We start from the raw sequence: 18,610 nt of genomic DNA, 5'->3' as shown, positions 1-18,610 counted from the left end.
ATGAACGTACATGTCCAAAATCTCATCCTTCCCTGAACAGACAAAAGGATGCGAAAATTGAGTTTTGTTGGATAAAACAAAACACTTCCCGGAGCCTCTCATTACCGGGCAATTTGTCAACTCGATAGGAAGAGAAGTTCTTTGTACGTGGAAAAGGAAGTAGTCAATTTCTAGCCTTCGAGTTGACTCTCAACGGACGACTACTTTTAATCACCTTTTCTGGCACACCATCCCCGTGATAACCCTTCATGGCATAGTCTCAGTCTTATGAGCGACCGAATAATTGGCGAGTGGACTCCCGAATGTGACAGGAATGTATAAGCGAACCCGTACACGCACCGGACAGTCTCGCTTGATGACCAACGGCAGCGGGCAGCCCGCTCCGGTCTAAGACTATCGAACAAGATAGATCTCATTAGGAATATCTAATCCTTTGAGTTAGGCCACGCTGGTCGCACCCTGCCGCGGCGTCTAAGTGGACGTCTTCCGAAAAAGGGATAACATAACGTCACACACTTCTCTAGGGCTCAGTCCTTCATTATCCCCTATCTAGCAATAATTCCTCTTTCTTAACTGGCAACACAATCCTTCACAGTAGCAGAAAGGCACGACAAACAAGGGCGTGGGACAAACTCTCTGGCTCCCCCGGCGGCTTCCTAATCCTTTTAATGAATAATTAAGTGCGAATTTGTTTTCCGTGCGAAGAAAATTGGTTTGTGGAAGAGATTTATTTCGGTTTAATGGCATCTTAATAAGGTTTTCTTAGGTTTTCGTTTTATGCTCGATTGTTGGGCGTTAGTTTGGGGGCTTTCCAAAATTCTCCACCGGATAGCAGGAAGAGAAAGGATGAAAGGTATTCATGAATTTGTCAGTATTCAACGGAAGGTTTCGATGATATATGTCCGATTCGAGACATCTCTCCGTTTAACACGTTTCCATTCTTGTTATTAGCTTAGAAATACCAACATAAAACAAAGATGTAAGATTGCTATATCATCAAGAACTTCTTATGTCTGACATGACATCTTATCGACACATTCTTAACAGAACCAATTCGTTTTCAAATTCTTCAAGTGAAACTTCCTCGTGGGTAGATTAAAAAAGGAATTATAACCTTTTTTTTAATAAAATGAACATTTTACAGTGAAACAATTAAACCAAGCCATCACATCATGAGTCGTTTAATTTTAAGCGCAAATCAAAAGCGCCATCTAGGTAAAGTGTGCAAAGCTACGCTATAAACTAGCGGAGACACAAACGATACGTTAGTAACGCATATAACGGTATGAAACTGAAAGCATTTTCAAATGCCTTTCAAACGGAAGTGAAAAAACCTTAAAAAATAAAAGTGTATACCAGCCGCACTAAAAAGCCCAAAATTAAAAGGTGCGTCGCCGAGTTTTTGTTTTTTGGGTTAAATTTACAAACAAGTTGTTTATTACAAAGCCTGAACAAAGCTAAGTAAATACTAGCAGTTAAAACTGCCAGCAGTGTGCATGACGGGGCAATTAAAATAGTCATCCTTGTTGATCCGTGGTAGACAAATGCGTGCCATACTTTTATTGATGGTATTCTGATAGGTTGGCTGAGGGGTTCGTAGGGAGTTGCACCTCAATGGCTCCTGCAATAATGCAAGCTTTATCTGTTTGCAGTAATTGGCGCGTTGCTTTGTCTGACACAGCACACATTTCCCTGGAGAAAAGCCCCGTGCGGTAAATTTTCGGCCCAGTACTTATCGAAACACACCACCACCAAAACACGATACAACAACTGGCCAACACAGACGGGAAAGATATCAGCGGAACGTTTGTACGCGGAATCATTGGTGTAAGAAAATTGCTCCCGAAAGAATCACGGCTGCAGATAACGAATCTGACATCACCTGAGTGGTTGTCCGATGGGGAGGAACATTGCTTTAGGTGGATAGGACCACGCATATCACAGATACAGTAAGCACGGCGAAAATCTGTGCCCTGCTCCCTCAGATACCACTAGACCACGGAGTCGTGAAGACAAGTGCGTGCAAATTCCACGTCGCAGTGGCAGGCCCGACACGATTCTACGCAATTTCCAAACCACCTGAAACGGCCATGAAACGGTAGTGCGTAACGCCATGAGTGCCCGCTACAAGACCATCAGTGGCCTGTTAGGCTTCGTGGATCCCGTCCATGGCGATGGCGCGTCACGGATGGAGATCGAGATACTTCCAGAGCCAGCCGATGCTGGACCCTCGAGGCGAACGCGTAAAAGAGGTCAGTGTCAAGTGCGCAAGTGCAAGTACACCTTTAGAGGTTGATTTTATTGTTTCCCCACAGATAGCCTGAGGGTTATGAGTGTGCGTAACCTGGTGAACAAAATCGAAACCCGTGCCACCGAATCGTTGGAGCGTAACTTCGGGGGTCGCTTTTCCGGGCGCCTCCGGAAAGGAAAGCGCGTGGTAGATGGCCCCCCGTCGGCAGCAGGCGATCAGAAGGAACAGCCAAAAATCCCCCATGGCTCTAGCAACTCCAAGGGCCAGCAGCCGACCTGGTACATGGTGCATCTATCGCCGGGCAGAGAATCGTCCACCTCTCCCGGACCCACCGACGACGACAACCTGCAGCGCGACGACGAGCACGAACAGGCCGTTATCGAGCACGATAAGATAAGCGCCGATAGTGCTGAATTTAGCCAACGGTAAATGGGTAGACCCTGTACAGCGGACCGGGAACGAAGGGAAAGGTTTATTATGGTATCCGGCGGACGCGGGGCATTTCGGGCGGCATGTTGGATGGCAAAATATGCCTACACTCCATTGGCAAAATCGCTTCCCGGCGGAACGGGTGTGAAACGATAGACAAGCCGTTCCGGTGCAGACTCCAATTATCGACGCCATCGAGTGGAGGGGCGAGCATTTACGTTAGCCAGTGCAGTTTGTCTTTATTATTTGAACGATAGTGACGATGCAGAGGGTGCCTTAGTCTTTTTGATAGGTTATTGATAACGCGAGTGACATAAACACATTTTCCCCGTCTCCCGTGGTCTTGGCATTGCTGATGGACACGAAACCAAAGTGACCGTGAGCAAATGTCTTTCGGGTTTATGAACCTCACAAGTTTCCTCTGTGATAAAGACCAGGATTTAAGTCGGTGGTTAGTGATGGATAATGTGATAATGAAGAATTCCGGTTCCGAACTACTTCCTAGCCAAACGTAAGTGTAAAAGTTCGATGGCCTGCTCCCATATACTCCTGCACGAAGATTAGGAACTTGTTTGTAAATATCGAATCACCTAGTCTTCGTTCGTCGTATTCCAAAATCTGCCACGTTGTCACTGCGTCATTAGAAAAACCCCCGGGGACAAAATGGGTGTGAAATTTCCCGAAAACCATAAAAAAGCCCTATCATTCATGTGACACGTAAGTTTAGTCAGGTCACCGCGTGTTGGGAAAGCGTCAGACCGGTTGGCAGCAGCGTTCAACAACTTGATCGAGTGCCCGGAAGGGATTGTCTCTGATGGATCCGGGTTTTGTTTTTCATTATGACATTTGCTCCCGGAACCGCTCAATCGTAATCGCAATGCTGAAATGACAATATACCTATAATGAAAATCGATACACCGATACATAATCGCCAACAGATACGGAAGTTATCACCCGTCGAATTTCTTTGTATTGCAGGGCGTCCAACGAAGAACCGGTACAATACAGTGATATGAAGCCAACCAACACACCCAGCGTGGATCGGGAAGATTCCGGTCGGTGGAGCATTTGTTCGTAGGTTTTGCTGAAGTTATCCCAAAATGTAAAGAAGGTGGATTGTAAAACATAACTCATTCTCGTTTTCAGAGACTTTGAAAAGGATTCCCTTCCTGATGTGGATGATATCTGCGATACCTGGAATGAATTTATCTACCTGCGGCTTTCAAAAGAGAATGCAAAGCATCTGAACTCCTATAGTCCGTAAGTTGACGGTGTTCAAAAGTTATCTTTGACAGAAATAGTATGTTATAATCTTTACACTGGTTTCAGTGATTTTGAGTCCACACCATTCGATGAGGACTATCAACCAGCGGAAGCCTCGAACACGATCATCTCGTTGCGGTTTACTCCTTATGAACTGCATAGAATCATTTACGGTCTACCAATCGGTCAAGAAGAAGAAGAAGAAGCAGAACCTGACGAACATTCTTCCCACTCCTCTGACGAGTCAGACGATGATTGCGTGTTCCTCGATGCCCCAGACCGTATCGATACCCCCGGGGCTAAGTCCATCGCAGAAGTTGCACCTTGTGAGTCTCCAGATGAAGGAGTAGTTTTCCGCGACAGTCCGGTGGAATCACCGGAGCCGACGCCACAAAGTGATATTGACATGTTAGTATAGCCACACTCATCCAATAACAGTTTCACATTCCATTCCCTTCGGGCCCTTATCGCCGATAGCTGATAACGTATCAATTGCTCTTACCATCCGTAGCAAAATCTCTTTCCTCATCGACGAACTGCTCGAAACGGAGCGGAACTACATCAACACGCTTGAGAAGGGCATCGCTACGTACGTGGATGCCGTCTTCAGCGAACAAACGCCGCCGCAACTGTGCGGCAAGAAGTATCACCTGTTCGGGAACCTGGAGTATATCTACCGGTTCCATCAGAATGCCTTCCTGCCGAAGCTTCTCACCGCCGGTAACGATGTCGAGCGGATAGCGGACACGTTCGTGCAGTTTCTCGAAAACGATAGCTTCTATGGGTACATCCTCTACTCGATGTACCACCCCAAGTCGCAGCGGCTCTGCGAACAGCATATCGAGTTTTTCCGCCAACACCAGCAACGCCACGGCGATAAGTTGGGCGTGAAAAGTCTGATCCTGCAGCCGATCCAACGGCTGCCACGCTACCAGATGCTGCTGAACAGTATCTTCAAACAGTTGGTAAAGAAACCGGGCGGAATCGGTCGGAACACGCAGCTGCACAAGGTTTGCGTCGCCGAAAAGCGGCTTCAGACGATGATCGGTATCATGAATGAGTCCGTTACAATCAATGACATAGAACAGTGCGAAATTGTAGGTGTTTGAAACTATGTGAAAAGCTTAGGAGCGAATCTAATTCTGTGTCTACTCTTTCCAGGCGGAAGACGATCAAGTGGAGCTAGGATTTGGTGTCCCCAAACCGGCGATAGTATTGAAAAACCAGAACCACGACAATCAGGTGCTATTCCTTTATCCCAAAGACAACGACAGTGTTGATCGAAATAAACCGGTAAGCAATGGTAAAGAATCTGCTTAGCGATCAGACAATAATCGAGCACGTTTATTTGTTTTTGCCCACTTTAGATCAACATCCTACACCAAGGTAAATTCCGTAGCGTCTTTCCGGTGTTCATAAACGATCTGAAGCTAAAGCGCCAGTACCAGGGCCGACTGTTTGTCTTCGAGCGGTGCGTGATCTACGTCGAACAGTTGGACACGAAAAGTCTCACCTACCGCGGCCATTACACCCATCAGGAGATCGAGTTCGATTTTAGCAACCGTCAGATTCTGAAGCTCTCCTCGCGCCGCCACGAACGGCTCGAGATTGAGGTGAAGGTCAACATCCAGTGCCCTGGCAAGACGCATCTTCCCGACATCATGCAGGCGATCGAAACGATCATCAATCGTAGGGATCAGCGGGAAAGTTTCGCGTTCGACGGAGGTGGCATGCTGCGGGAAGGGTTCACGTGCCGGAATGGAAGCATTAGGAGCAGTTTTTCCAGCACGATGAGTGAATCGAGTTTCTACAGTGTGTATAGTCATCCGGGGCTTAGTAGCCCACACGAGGATGATCCTTCCTCTGCCTCGAACCGGAATCAAAGTGTGGTATCAGAGTGTAGTACCATCGAGGCAATGCTCCACTTCCAGCAGCACTTCGAACGAGCGCTGGAGGACAGTACGAACCTGTACATCCGCTCGCTGCCGGAAGATATGGCTCGGCAGCTGGACGAGATGGTGGAGATCCTCGAGGAGATGCTACGTATCCAGCACGCCATTAACTATCGCCTGTTCGAAGAGGACTACCAGCGGCTCACCTTCGACTCCGATGTGGCGTACTTTTGTTGCGTGTTTCGCGATTGCTTCCGGCGCAGCGAGTTCGACGTGTTCTTGCGGTACGTGGAGCACACGAAAACAGTCGAATCGATTCTGATGAGCTTCGAGCAGTACTTTAACGGGCAACCGAAGCCCCCTGGAGCGTCCATCCTCTCGATCGATGCCTTCCTCTACCTACCGGTGAAGTACATCAATCGATGCTGTCACTTCTTTAACGTGCTTTGGGCGCAAAAGGAGGACAATCAACTGGATTGCTCTGCCTCGCTGACCACCATCGATCTACGATATGTCTACGAGCAGATGTCACTGGTACAGCGGAGAGTGAACGAAAACTATCAAATCCGTCAGCTGATAATGGAAGTCGAGTTCCTAAACGAGATCGGACTCGTGAAACACTCCGAAATCGTTAAACTGGAAGGCTCATACGCTCTGTTTCGGCTTCTCCTAACAAAAACCGGTCTGCTATGTATGAAAATTTCAGCCGATAAGGTAAAACCCCAGACCCTCGAAACCGGCTTACGAGCTTGGGTTTCAGTGTTAAAAAAAACTAAATTCACGTCCTAATCGACATTGCGCATCTTTTCTCCTTTTATTTTTTTTTTGTTGGATAGCACAAAATCGAAACCTACAGCAGCGTCACCTTCTACTGTCCTTATACGAAGATCTCGGAAAGGACCAGCAAGCGCCGTGGAACGTTTTGGTACGTCTACCTGGACAACCGGAAGACGACACTGATCTTCCCCTCGCGCCAACTGCGCCACCTGACGATCGAACACTTCCACACCCTCTCGACCCAGATGAAGCAGAAGGAGCGCGTAAAGAAGCGCTCGTTTTTCTACGTCACCTAGGAAACGGAGGAAACAGGAACTAAGTCTAGCCGTCATGGCGATCGTGATAGTATACTTCGTACAATGTAACCGTTCACCAGCAATAAATTATTCCTTTGTCATTACAACACGTGTGCGCCGTTCATATGGGGAACCGAAACACAAAAATATTAAAACCCGGTTGATTTTCTCGGAAATCGCCAAATTTGCTGATAATGCGCGAGTGATAAATGGTGGTGAGCTCTGCGTAAGCAATTCTTCACATACACGTTATGGCAGTCGTATGCACCACAATCAAGCAGTACCCGTTGAGTCATCGGCATTCAGTTTTGCTATCTTTTTAAGTGTGTGGCGTAATGAATGGAACGGGGGCCAGTGGAAGATTTGAAGTGATTTGTTTCAAAAACGTTTCGTCAAAGCACACGTTTGGTGGTTGTTTGGAAAGTATAACAAGAATTGCGGTGACACATTACTTGGGGTATGCGGGACCCAAACCAATAAACGAGGTGATAGAAAAGGGCTGTATAGGGAACAGCTGTATAGGGAACGCGACACGGTGTTATCATCGTTGTATTGCTGTTTTTATCAATTCAGGCTGTGTGGTGGTAGACAGATTATCAAGAATACAAATGTTTCTCGAGCTGGAGGCTTTGCTCGTTAGTTCGTGTTAGTGTATCGAAAGAAAAATAGTAAAATTGTTTCTGTAAGTATAATCAATATGAAATGTAACCCCAAATTTCATGAAATGATATTATAAAAAATACTTACTCCTAATACACTGTAACACATATAATTGCAAACAAAATTAGATCAATTCGTAGATCACAAATCAAGCACAAAGCAGAACCACTATTCTTTTCCCTTCCCTCCATTGTCAGTTTAAGAAAATTGCTTTGTGATAATCTTCCAGCCCTCGGGAAGGCACACACAAACACACCAACGACACTTTTGATAACGATCGCGCGCGCGACACCACGTTAACACCCGCGAACACCGGCTCCAGGCACACAACACACCTGTTTCTCCACGGTTTTCGGAAAGCTCCATCTCGCACCTCGCGACCTTAAACGGTGCGGACTGATTTCGACCGAAGCGTTACCAACACGGAGGCAGCGTGCACCGGCATCGCACACTCGATGGCTTCGAGCGAGGAACCGTTCGATGGCCTCGGGCAGTAGTGTGCCGGTGCCCGTTGTTCGCGGAACATCTTATCGCATAATTCGCTCGTGCCCTCGCGCGGGACTGGTCTGGTGTTGGAAAATTCCCTTCCGATCGGCTGTAGTGCGCTCGCCGTTGCTGGTGTTGGTAGCGATTTCCCTCCGTGCACGCGGAGAAAGCGATCGACGAGTTTTAGGGGTATCGATCGCCATTAGTGGAGGTGCGATTGAAAGGGTGAGAAAATTCATCACCCTTTTTGCCTCTCGAGGAATTATCAAACGGAACCCACCCTCGTAGACGCACGGCACGTAACGCACAGCTCGTGTTATGTGTTGGGTTTAAATTTCCGCACAAGTGAAAATAAAAACACAACCCGCTCCATCGCATGTCTATGTGCGCGATCCGGTGACAAGCGAACGCAATTGAAGTGTAAGTGCGCGGAAGAACGTGATAAGTGATACCGCCTGGCGCGAGTAGTCGATAAAACAAAGGCACATAAGAAAAAAGGCAAGTCGCAACGCTACCGTCCCGTGTAACAGTGTTTTCATCTGTCTGTGAAATCATTTAAACAGCGCGAGTGAGGTGAGATTTTTGACTCGCACATCTCGTAAAAGGCGATCATCTCACGATCGTGTACCTGCGAAAGGCGGAAGATCTGCGACTCACTGACGTAGTGAGGAAGTGAGTTTCGCGGCAAGTGAGATTACACTGCAGGCCAGAGATTGATATCGTGCGCGTTGCTGTAGTTGTGTGTGGGGGAAGGAAGCGTGCGAGCGGCGCAAGTTCGTAATTGAAGTCGTTGAGCGTAAAAATGCCTCTCGATGGCACGAAAACGGGCAGCGACGACGACGATCATCAGTCGGTTGGCTCGACGCGCTGGAGAAGGCTGAAGTCGACCGCGAACGCTGCTGGTGATCGCGTTTCTTGCGACAGTGGCATTTCCCTCGAGGATCCGGTGCTGGTGGCTGCCGCCTCCGCCACCGCCAGTCCAGCGTTGGTGCGCCGCGAAAAAAAGCGCAACGTTGGTGATGGTGGAGCATCCTACGTCCGACGGCTGACGCAGCTCTTCGAGACGCTATCCCACGACGAGCTGCGCAAAGAACAAGAACGGGAGGAGGTGCCGCAGCCTTATCAGGCCACTCGATCCACCAACTACAAACCGTCCGCGATGGGGTGGGAGTTGAACAAAGTGACCGAAGAGTCCGGCAGTGTTCCCGCGTCGCCGGAAGTGTGCGACGATCGACAGTGTGCCGTCCCGTGTGAGGTGTTAGAGAAGATGGAGGCCGCAGATGGCGGTGGAGATGTCGGTGTCGGTTTTAATGAGAGTGAAATCGTGCCCACTGCCGTAAGTGAAGCGACCGAAGTGGTGGACGGGGTGGCAAACGAGGCGCAGGTGGGCGACCCCACGGGTGAAGCAGTGAACCAATTAGTGGCCCAACGAGCGGTTGCTGCCCCCCTGACCGTTACCGCGGAGGATCGTGTGATGGCAGAAAATGTGCGCTTGAGCAAAGGTGGTTCCGGGGGGAAAAAGCGGCTCAGCAGTCGCCGATCGCAGCTGCTGGCCACGGCGCGGATGAGTAGCGTTGGGGCGACGGGGCGTAGCTTACACCACGACCATCAAGTGCACGATAAGATAACCGAGGAATACGACGGCTACTACTTTGACGATGATGACGAGTTCGATACCAGTGAGGATGAGCCCGAGGAAACCGTCGGCAGGTAATGTGCACCGCCCCCCGATAACCATCTCACTGCACCTACGTCCTCTTCCCACAAGGCCATGTATCGGGGAAAGCAAATCTAAACTGATAACAGCTATCGCACAATGTATCACTAATGGGAGGTAGTGTTTCACCAGCACGGAAAACAAACATATCCGCACCCTGGACGCAAGATAATGCAGCCTATATTTTGGATTTACACCAAGGCCACGATAATGTTTGACATGCTCCGTTGAATCGTTTTAGATCGATCGCCAACCTAAATTGTCTAAAAATAAAAGCGAGTCAAAAAACTGGACAACATCGCGATATTTCGTAGCAAAAAGAAGCAACTATGGAAATTTTATCGAATTGGAACCTGTTTTTCGTCTGGGATTTGGATTTAGGCCTTTTTTTATGGTACTCCCGATTAGGATTCTTAAAATACACCGTTTGCTTTCCAGATCAGAGGACGTTTAATTTTTTTTTCTTTCAAAATATTTAGTTTATTTTCTCGAATTTGAAAGATTTTAATAATTCACCTTAATATAAAGGCATATTATTGGACAGCCGCTATAACAAGGCACTATTTAACAAGCTTAGTCTTCGAAGTGTTTTTTTTTTATTTACGCGGTCTGCACATGCAACATATCGTTATAACATATGCGGAATGAAGATCTATGCCGCACTTTCTAGACGGCTTCTCTACGCTGTCGGGCCTAAGTAAGACGTAGAAGAAACAAACAGATGCTTTCATCATTATTCAAGTGTTGACAAATGTAGCAGAAGAAGGTTCGAATATTTAATGCATGAGAATTCTTGGGTAATTGAAACGATAAGAAACTTGTTTTAATAATATTTCGTGAATCAACACAAATTAAAAATGAGCATTTTAACAAGTGTTTGCAGTGATTTATAGCAAATACTCATGAGTAATGTTGCTTTACAATATGTTGATTGATCAGGGTGTTCGAGATAAATTTGACAGTTTCTGAGGGAATAGGAAAGGAATTTTTATCAAATTTATGTTAAATTTCAAAAGTATATAATACAAAATCCAACATCCAAAAAGTGTTACTACAAGTTTTGCTATTTCGTTATAACGAACAAGGAGTGAGAGTTTTTGGCAACATTATTGGTAAAACTAAAGAAAAAATTACCACTATGTTGTTAAGTATAATAGAATTTTATAGTTGTGAATGCTAAAAAGCAGCTATGAACGTTTCGATTTCGTTTTTTTAACGGTCAGGTCGTATTAATGCTTTTTCAGCATTCTTGCTCGGTCTTGCTTGGCTATTCAGTGCTTGGCGCTAAGCCCGACAACCACCATACAGAGCAATTTCTTTAACGTTTAAATCAGTATGAACCAATCAGTTTTCAGAAACGTTAAGAATAGGAGTACAACAATTGAACACACTATGTTTAAAAACTATGTTCCTCTTAGAGTAAATATGATATATAATATTCCATTTCACAAAAAGGAAAGTAAACTTAACGAAAAATAGGCAGATCAGATGCATCATAAGCACGTTGCACAGTTCCCAGTCACTTAAAGAAACGGAGCTGACCTCCGGGAAGACGAGAGTGTGCAATGTAGCAGTTATGCAATTGTGGCAATAACAGTGTTCTATCAGGCGGCGGAATGAATAATGCATATGCCTCCAACATAAACCCTGCTTCTGGAATCTCTTCGAAGAAAGTATGTTAGAGGAAGAGAAAAAAAAGAAGGAAGGAAATCGCCATGTGCACTCGTTTCGATGTTGTGCAAACAGCGCATAAAACATCACCAACAAGTGTTAACTTTGCGAGGGAAGCTGAGCTTTGCAAACAGGCGGTAATGAAAGGGGCAGAGGGTTATCGGACGCTGGCCACTACAATGGCGCTTTGATTGGGGTAAATAGTTTGCGCCCGCCAAGCGCGAAATAATCACGCACCTCCTCCAATGTCGATTTGGTGGAACGTATACTGTTTGTGACTCATCGCGTACACGATGAGGTTCATCGGGTTTCGTCCGCCGGACCAGTTGAGCTCTGCTTTCTTTTGTGTCTTGGTTCGAAAGATAAGGCACACTGCAGTATAGTTCGTCACGGATGAATGGACGTGGGTGCGACATGTTTGTTTGCCTCAACCCAACACATCTTTGTTTTGCGTGATAAATAAATAAAAAAAAGTCTAGTTTTGGATCGTTTTGGTTCGTTTCGTTTCTTATCCATATTGTGATCGGATTTTCTACACTCTAGTGTACACAAACTTCTCCCTAGTGTTGTGCACCTTATTGCTAAAGCAAAAGAAAATCCCCTTATGGAGCTTTTATCATGTTCGCTTATTTGTTATCAATAAGTTTATCGATAACGGAATCGATACATTTTTCACCAGAACTGAAATATAATCATTTAAAACATCCTCAACCGTTCTGAACTGTATAGCTCAAAGGAATGTTTAATTCTTCTTCCAGTGGTGTTGATTTCGGAGAGGAATCATCTCCGCCCGATGCTAGTAGACAACCGATTTCCGAAGCCCACAACATGCACATCCCGTCGGTTGACACCGGCATGCCGCACTACGACGAGCACGACGATTTCAGCGACAGCTCCTTCGACAGTGACTCCGATGGTGACCATTTCGTTCCCAGACCGGACTCGAACAGTTCCCTCAAAACAGCGTGAGTAACTTGGCCACCTTACCGGGTACTAGAAATCCCCCTGGCTCAGCTACCTCATTCCATTCCTCGTTACAGTCGGGTGACGAGCATTCTGCAGGAACTGTTGGAAAACGAAGCAAACTACGTGCAAACGCTTGGCCGGGGCATCGAAAACTACGTCAGCATAATGTCGGGCAAGGACGTACCTCCCGGGTTGCGCGGCCAAAAGTTCCACATCTTCGGAAACATCGAGAAAATCCACAGCCTGCACCAGAACCAGCTGCTGCCGGCACTCCAGCACAACCGGGCCAGCATTCAGGGGATCGCGGAGACGTTCATCCGGTTTCTGGAGAACGACAAGTTCTACTGCTACATCATGTTCGCGCTCAACCGGCCCAAGTCCGAGCGGATATGCAACCGTAATTTGGACTTCTTTCAGGTATGGAAGCTGCTCCGCGCCCTGTGCGGCACTAGGTCAAACCAGATAAACTTATGCTGACGTTGGGTTGTGGGTCTCTTATGATGTTTATTTGTGTAATTTTGCTTGCCCGCCCGCGTACATCCTCCGTCAACAGCGTCGCCAGGCGGAGGTTGATGATAAGCTCGGCCTGAACAGCTTCCTGCTGCAGCCGATCCAACGGCTGCCCCGCTACAAACTACTGCTGGCCGAGATCAACAAAGAGATTCTGAAGCAGCTGGAGGACACCCTGCTGCAGTCGGTGCGGGACGAGATCGGCGTGCTGTGCAAGGCGGAAAAGCGTCTCGAGCGTTTCATCGACATCGTCAACGAGGCGATGAGCATCAACGACATTCACGAGTGCTACGAGGTAAGGTTCCATTTCCTTTTCCATTTCTGCTGCCAAGGTTTTGGCGGGACTGACCTTTGACCAAAGCGGGAAAGTGTGTTGAATTTGGGGGAAAGCAGGGGCCGTTGTAACCGTGTGCGCACGTGAACATCGTTGATGAATTGTGTACTGCGCCAACTGACCAAAACCACACGCTACTACACCTACCAGGGAGCCAACAGCGTGCAGGCGGAGCTGATGAACGCGATGAATGTCTTCAATATTGTGGTGGACGCACCGATGGTGCTGATACTCCGAGCACACACGGACTTCAATCCGGCCAAGAGAGAATCAGTGAGTGTGGAGTTAACGCTGTGTTCCGCCAGATGGGCACAGCCGAAACGATGGACAATGTTTTCTAAATTATTATCTCGATTATTATATCGGCTTCAAACAAAAACAAAAACAACACACCTCCATCCTACTCCACCACACGCAGCTCAAACTCATCGGAAAACATTCACTTTTAACCACCGGGGTTGAAAAACAAACCACACGCTTTGACCTTGGCTAACACAAGCAGGATATAGGTTAGCATAGACTCACGGTACCGGCGTGATCCACATCCGCGTGGTATTGGAAAGTTTACCCTCCTTTCGAGGTAGATGGATCGGGTCATTCATTGGTACGGGGTTGTTTTTTCTCGAAAAGGTTGTAAATTCACCTCCGCTCAGATAAACCACTAACAGGTACTGGCTGGACAGACATCATATCTAACTGTATAAGTTAAATTACAGTAACAGAGGTTTAATAAGCGTACACTATATAAATTTGCATTTTAAAAACGTAACCAACGTCGTGAGAGCACAATTCTCAAGATTGGATATTGTCGTAATTTTTTTTAAAAACATAAAACTGCCTCATCGAAAAGAAAACAAGTTTTTTACTGTTTGTCATCACAGAAACATACTTTATCCAACAAAAGAGGATATATGCAATAACATAATAATCGATCAATTATCGCATTACAAAAAGTACTTGGTATTTCAATAGGTTCCTCATTTTACGCAATTTAATCATGCTGAATGGGGTCCGCGACAGCCGAGCGGTAGCGCCGGTTAGAAAAATCGGCCCATGAGCGCCGGGGCTCACCACCTCGACGGCGTGAGTTCGAATCCCAACCGAGACCGGACCCTCCCCTGTACGAGAGGACTGACTATCCACGTACAACAGGGAAACAAGTCTCGTAAGCCCTTAACGGGGCAGGCATGACCAAGAGGACGTTACGCCAAGAAGAAGAAGAAGAAGAAGAATCATGCTGAAATATTGCTCATTATGGTACAATTTGTAACAAATGTTTGCGCTTACATCATCCTTGAAACGTTAGAGTTACCGTTGATAAGATACCATATACCAAAGAATTTTTTTTTTTCATTTCAATAGATTCGTTATGAAAGCTGCTATACGATATAGCTTTAGTTTGCTATTTATACTAACAGATCGAAATCGTAACTTTCTGCATGAATAATTTTACAATGAGTATGATTTATCTTATTCATTAATTTGTTCAGAACTATGCTCTGGTTGAAGCGCGCAATGTTTTGGTAAGATTTGGATAGTATGAATTTTTAAATGAAATGTGATATAAAGTACGAGATTTTCCGGAAGTGCAAATTTGTATATGTTGAGCTCTATTTATTAAACCTCTGCGTACAGAATACTTCTCTCTCTCTCTATCTGTTGCTTTACTTTGCCATTAACAAGAACTCCCTTTGGCCTCAATATCGATTGTTCTGCCTTCGGTTCCCTCCCTGCAGGTTAACCTCTTCAGTCAGGGCAAGTTTCGCAAAATGTTCGAGTTAGACATCTACGACTGGGACCACCGGAGGCGGTACGCGGCCAAGATGTTCGTGTTCGAGCGGAGCGTCCTCTACACGGAAAAGGTGAAGAACCAGCTCGAGTATCGCGGCCGGTACGACGAGTCGGAGATCGGGCTGCACAACGAGAAAAGCAACAAGGTGTACCTGTACGCGAGGAAGCGCGGCATCCAGGAGATCGAAGTCACCTGCGGGGACATGAACGAAACGCAGCGCCTGACCAGCCTCGTCGAGGGCATGATGCGGGAGTTTGCGATGAACGAGCGGTGGCGTCTGAAAACGCTCGATCGACCGCGGATACCGAGCGTGATGACGCTGAACCGGCGCAGCGTTAACAGTATGACGTCGAACTCGAGTACCCTCAGCATAATGCGTAAGTGAGCCTTTTTTATTGGTGTTTTCCTTCCACCCAGGCTCAAGAATTCCTTCCGTTTCGTTTCAGGAGAAAGTTACGAACCACAAACCTCGCAAACCACCTGGTATGTTAGTTTATAACGAGGGCGCTTAGAATCTGAATCTGTGTATGTTCATTATGCTCGTCCAAAATCTGCAATCATGTGTACATAAGCCTTAATCAAACAGTGTTATGATCTGCTAGCTGTAAGCCATGAGATACTCAAGTGCATCCTTGAGCTTTCCAATAAACGTTAAAGAAAATATTTGGCGCTTTGACAATGGTTTCCTCGCAAATGTTTCCCCGGATTTCCTTAATGGGCACCTCCTATCCCTTGGTTGATCGTCCTGTTTGTGCCATCATATCATACGTGATTCCCTCGACCAGCTGTTGTATGTATTATTCTCCTGATAAAAAAGCTTAAGGACAAAAGAAATGTTCGTCACGACCGGTGTTGGTGGGTTATTTGATAAAAACCATGGGGATGGATGTTACATCAAAAAGCTCTTTCCCCACAGGAGCACCGATAAACCGGTAGCCCAGCTGGCAACGATACAGAAAAACTTCTGCCGAATACTGACCGCCAACCGGCGCTACTACCTCAACGAGTTGCCCACCGAGTTGGCACAGAAAGTGGCCGACTTTGTTCGCGTATACGATCGCATTGTAAACGTTCACATCAAACGATTGTACGAGGATCTTGCCAAGCCTGACACCGGGATCGATGAGGTTTGCGAGCTGTTCATAGGATACTTGAAGGTACGTAAGTTTTGTTCTGGAATGGAAGCTTATGATAATGGAGCTGTTCTTGTTCATTGCAGAATGGAGTGTTTGACGATTATAATGGCTACATTCGGACTTTCAAACCGGCTGCAGATGTTTTGAAGAACATCCACAAGGTGTCGGTCAGTATAACACATTTTGAATTGCTTGAAATAAAATATCCTTTTCAGACAGCTGCTCGTTCCATGCTCTGTTCGTTGCCCTTCATTAATTGTTTTTACTGGTGCATCTGTTTGGATGTATAATCGGTTTTTAAAGTTTTCAAGACAGAATGTTATTTATGAAAAATGAAAAATCTAAACAGAAAAATCTAAAAAAAAAATTCTACGAAAACAAAGATTAAATAACTAACAAAATAACATACACCTCCGAGACTACACTAGTACACAAACCAGATTTTAAAATTTCAATAACATTGAATCGAGCAAAAACATTAATTGAGTTTGAATTTAATTGTTATCGTACGGAAACAATTATTTTTATTTTTATTCAAGCGAGATCTGATTAACAATTTGTTTATAGTATTCAGAACACGTTATATATATATTTTAATCATAAAATGTTACTGATAGGTATCGTTTGTAATCTACACCACAACTTAAAAGAAATGAGATCATTTTTTTCCTTCAAAAATAGGATGATGATATTTTTGCTGCTATTTGAAATGTTTTGCCATTCAAACTCTACAATAAACTAATTGAAATTGTTATTTTGTAATATTTTATATGATCTAAAACAATACTTGAAATACCAGGATGATCTTAATTAAGTATTTTTATTCCATTTAAAAAATATTGGTCTTTTAAATGCTTAATTTACTGTAAAGCAAATTGATGAAAACTTTTGAACTTTTTGAAAACTGCCTTTAAAATTGTTTACATTTGCCTTAAATATTTTGTTCCCTGACGGGTTAATAGTAAATCGATTGATGCACTAAGTGGGCAAAGTTTTCCAACTTACAACTGATAAGCTCTATTGATAAAATTCATCCATCAAGTTGTTTATGCAATCAATTTCACCGACTGTTCTCCTCGAGCAGCCTAAACCTAGGCCGGACAAATCCTTCTCAATACGATGTCACTTTGTAATTACAGCGCTCCAGTATCAGCGACAGCATGGTCGCCCAAACGATGGATGAGTTTACCTTCCTGCCGGTGGAGCACTGGAACAAGCTGCAACACTTCTTCCAAGCGCTCGTGGTGCAGATATCGGAACAGATGAACGCCGGTCAGATGGAGCACCAGGAGCTGTTCCGTAAGCTAGCGTACGTCGAGGTGCAGGTGACCACCTTCCGCAAGCTGCTCTTCCAGAACTATCAGCTGTTCAATCTGGACGAGAAGATTACACCGCACATGCTGGGGCTGGTATTGTACTCCGATCGGGTGCGATACGACAACGAAACGATCAGCTCGCACCGTGTGCTTCTGTGTGAACGAGCGGTCGTTTGTGTGAAGTTCCATTTCGTGAGGGTAAGAACTCATCGTATGGCATTTCTGGTATACGGCTAATTCGAAAATTGTTCTTACTCATTGTAGGAATGTGGCAGACAGGCGGAAAAGTACACCGGGTTCGCCTTCGTCGATCGGTTCGGTCGTGAAGCCAACGTTAAGGTCAGCAAGAAATCGGAAATCCGACTGAACGCCCTAGTGAACGGTACCAAGCACGCGTTCGACTTTGGCAACACGGCCAACCGGGATAAGTTCTACGGCCAGTACTGTACCGTGTTTGCCCGCTTTTCGTAGATGGTGTGGTGCATTAATTTTCAGCTATTATTTTTATCAACCGTTACACACAGTCCAAACGACTCGCAATAAATGAGGCATAAACCATTTAACTTTATGAACCTAATGTTATCGAATGCCGCTTCGATGTTTGTGTTTTTCGAAAGATTGCTTCCCGGGAAAGAAATACACCATTTGAAGTATTCATCACACTCACATTTGAACTGAAAACTGGTTGGTAAAACTTGTGCTTCCCCAGTGTTGGGCTTCTATTTGTGTGCAAATTAACACCCTGACGGGCTTCAATCGACGCTGATTGCAGCCGGACCGTCGCTTGGCCGCGGTCGATAAGGCATTGTGAAGATAAGAAAGTCAGCGCCTGAAGAGGCGTAGATGGATCCCGATCTCAACTGCACACCATATCGATGCTGGTCAGTGTGGTGCGAGCCTTCCGTGTGAACGGATTCGCTTCTGCAGGTTGATCAGTCAGTCGGTCCGTTTCGAGTGGCTGCGAGCCGTGGCTCACAGGAAAACCGGACCGTTATCTAATCAAATCAAATGTGGTACTAGTGTTTCCTTACACTCCCTCTCCCGGTTGAAGTGTGGCAAAGGTGATATCGACCGATAGGAATCAAACACCAACTGCGTATGTGTGAAATCTGTA

The 18,610-nt window shown here is 45.9% G+C and overlaps 2 protein-coding genes across 2 annotated transcripts; both read left to right on the top strand.

The window, feature by feature from the left end:
* The first annotated feature begins 2,113 nt into the window (after positions 1–2,113).
* LOC131258888 (uncharacterized) lies at positions 2,114–6,908 on the top strand. Its single transcript, XM_058260281.1, has 9 exons — positions 2,114–2,252; positions 2,316–2,676; positions 3,659–3,754; positions 3,827–3,940; positions 4,010–4,351; positions 4,455–5,040; positions 5,105–5,236; positions 5,311–6,549; positions 6,672–6,908. The coding sequence occupies exons 1-9, from the start codon at positions 2,114–2,116 to the stop codon at positions 6,906–6,908; spliced, it is 3,246 nt and encodes a 1,081-aa protein (XP_058116264.1).
* Positions 6,909–8,835: 1,927 nt separating this feature from the next.
* Positions 8,836–18,040, top strand: LOC131258893 (uncharacterized). The gene is made up of 11 exons (XM_058260287.1): positions 8,836–9,764; positions 12,201–12,407; positions 12,483–12,825; positions 12,962–13,213; positions 13,403–13,525; positions 14,989–15,421; positions 15,491–15,527; positions 15,961–16,201; positions 16,264–16,347; positions 17,320–17,694; positions 17,761–18,040. Exons 1-11 carry the CDS (start codon positions 8,857–8,859, stop codon positions 17,965–17,967), a joined length of 3,210 nt encoding a protein of 1,069 aa, XP_058116270.1. The 5' UTR covers positions 8,836–8,856; the 3' UTR covers positions 17,968–18,040.
* Positions 18,041–18,610: the final 570 nt, after the last annotated feature.

Source organism: Anopheles coustani, chromosome 3, assembly GCF_943734705.1.
Source record: "Anopheles coustani chromosome 3, idAnoCousDA_361_x.2, whole genome shotgun sequence".
In the NCBI taxonomy this organism is placed as follows: Eukaryota; Metazoa; Arthropoda; class Insecta; order Diptera; family Culicidae; genus Anopheles; species Anopheles coustani.
This window is presented reverse-complemented; position numbering and strand designations above follow the sequence as displayed.

What these genes read in the sequence shown, in the direction of transcription:
- LOC131258888 (XM_058260281.1), top strand. Translation starts at nt 2,114, where the DNA reads ATGAGTGCCCGCTACAAGACCATCAGTGGCCTGTTAGGCTTCGTGGAT. An exon ending in CATCTGAACTCCTATAGTCC is followed by an intron (nt 3,941 to 4,009) that starts GTAAGTTGACGG and finishes CACTGGTTTCAG; the next exon opens with TGATTTTGAGTCCACACCAT. An exon ending in ACATAGAACAGTGCGAAATT is followed by an intron (nt 5,041 to 5,104) that starts GTAGGTGTTTGA and finishes TACTCTTTCCAG; the next exon opens with GCGGAAGACGATCAAGTGGA.
- LOC131258893 (XM_058260287.1), top strand. Translation starts at nt 8,857, where the DNA reads ATGCCTCTCGATGGCACGAAAACGGGCAGCGACGACGACGATCATCAG. An exon ending in AACAGTTCCCTCAAAACAGC is followed by an intron (nt 12,408 to 12,482) that starts GTGAGTAACTTG and finishes TCCTCGTTACAG; the next exon opens with TCGGGTGACGAGCATTCTGC. An exon ending in ACATTCACGAGTGCTACGAG is followed by an intron (nt 13,214 to 13,402) that starts GTAAGGTTCCAT and finishes TACACCTACCAG; the next exon opens with GGAGCCAACAGCGTGCAGGC.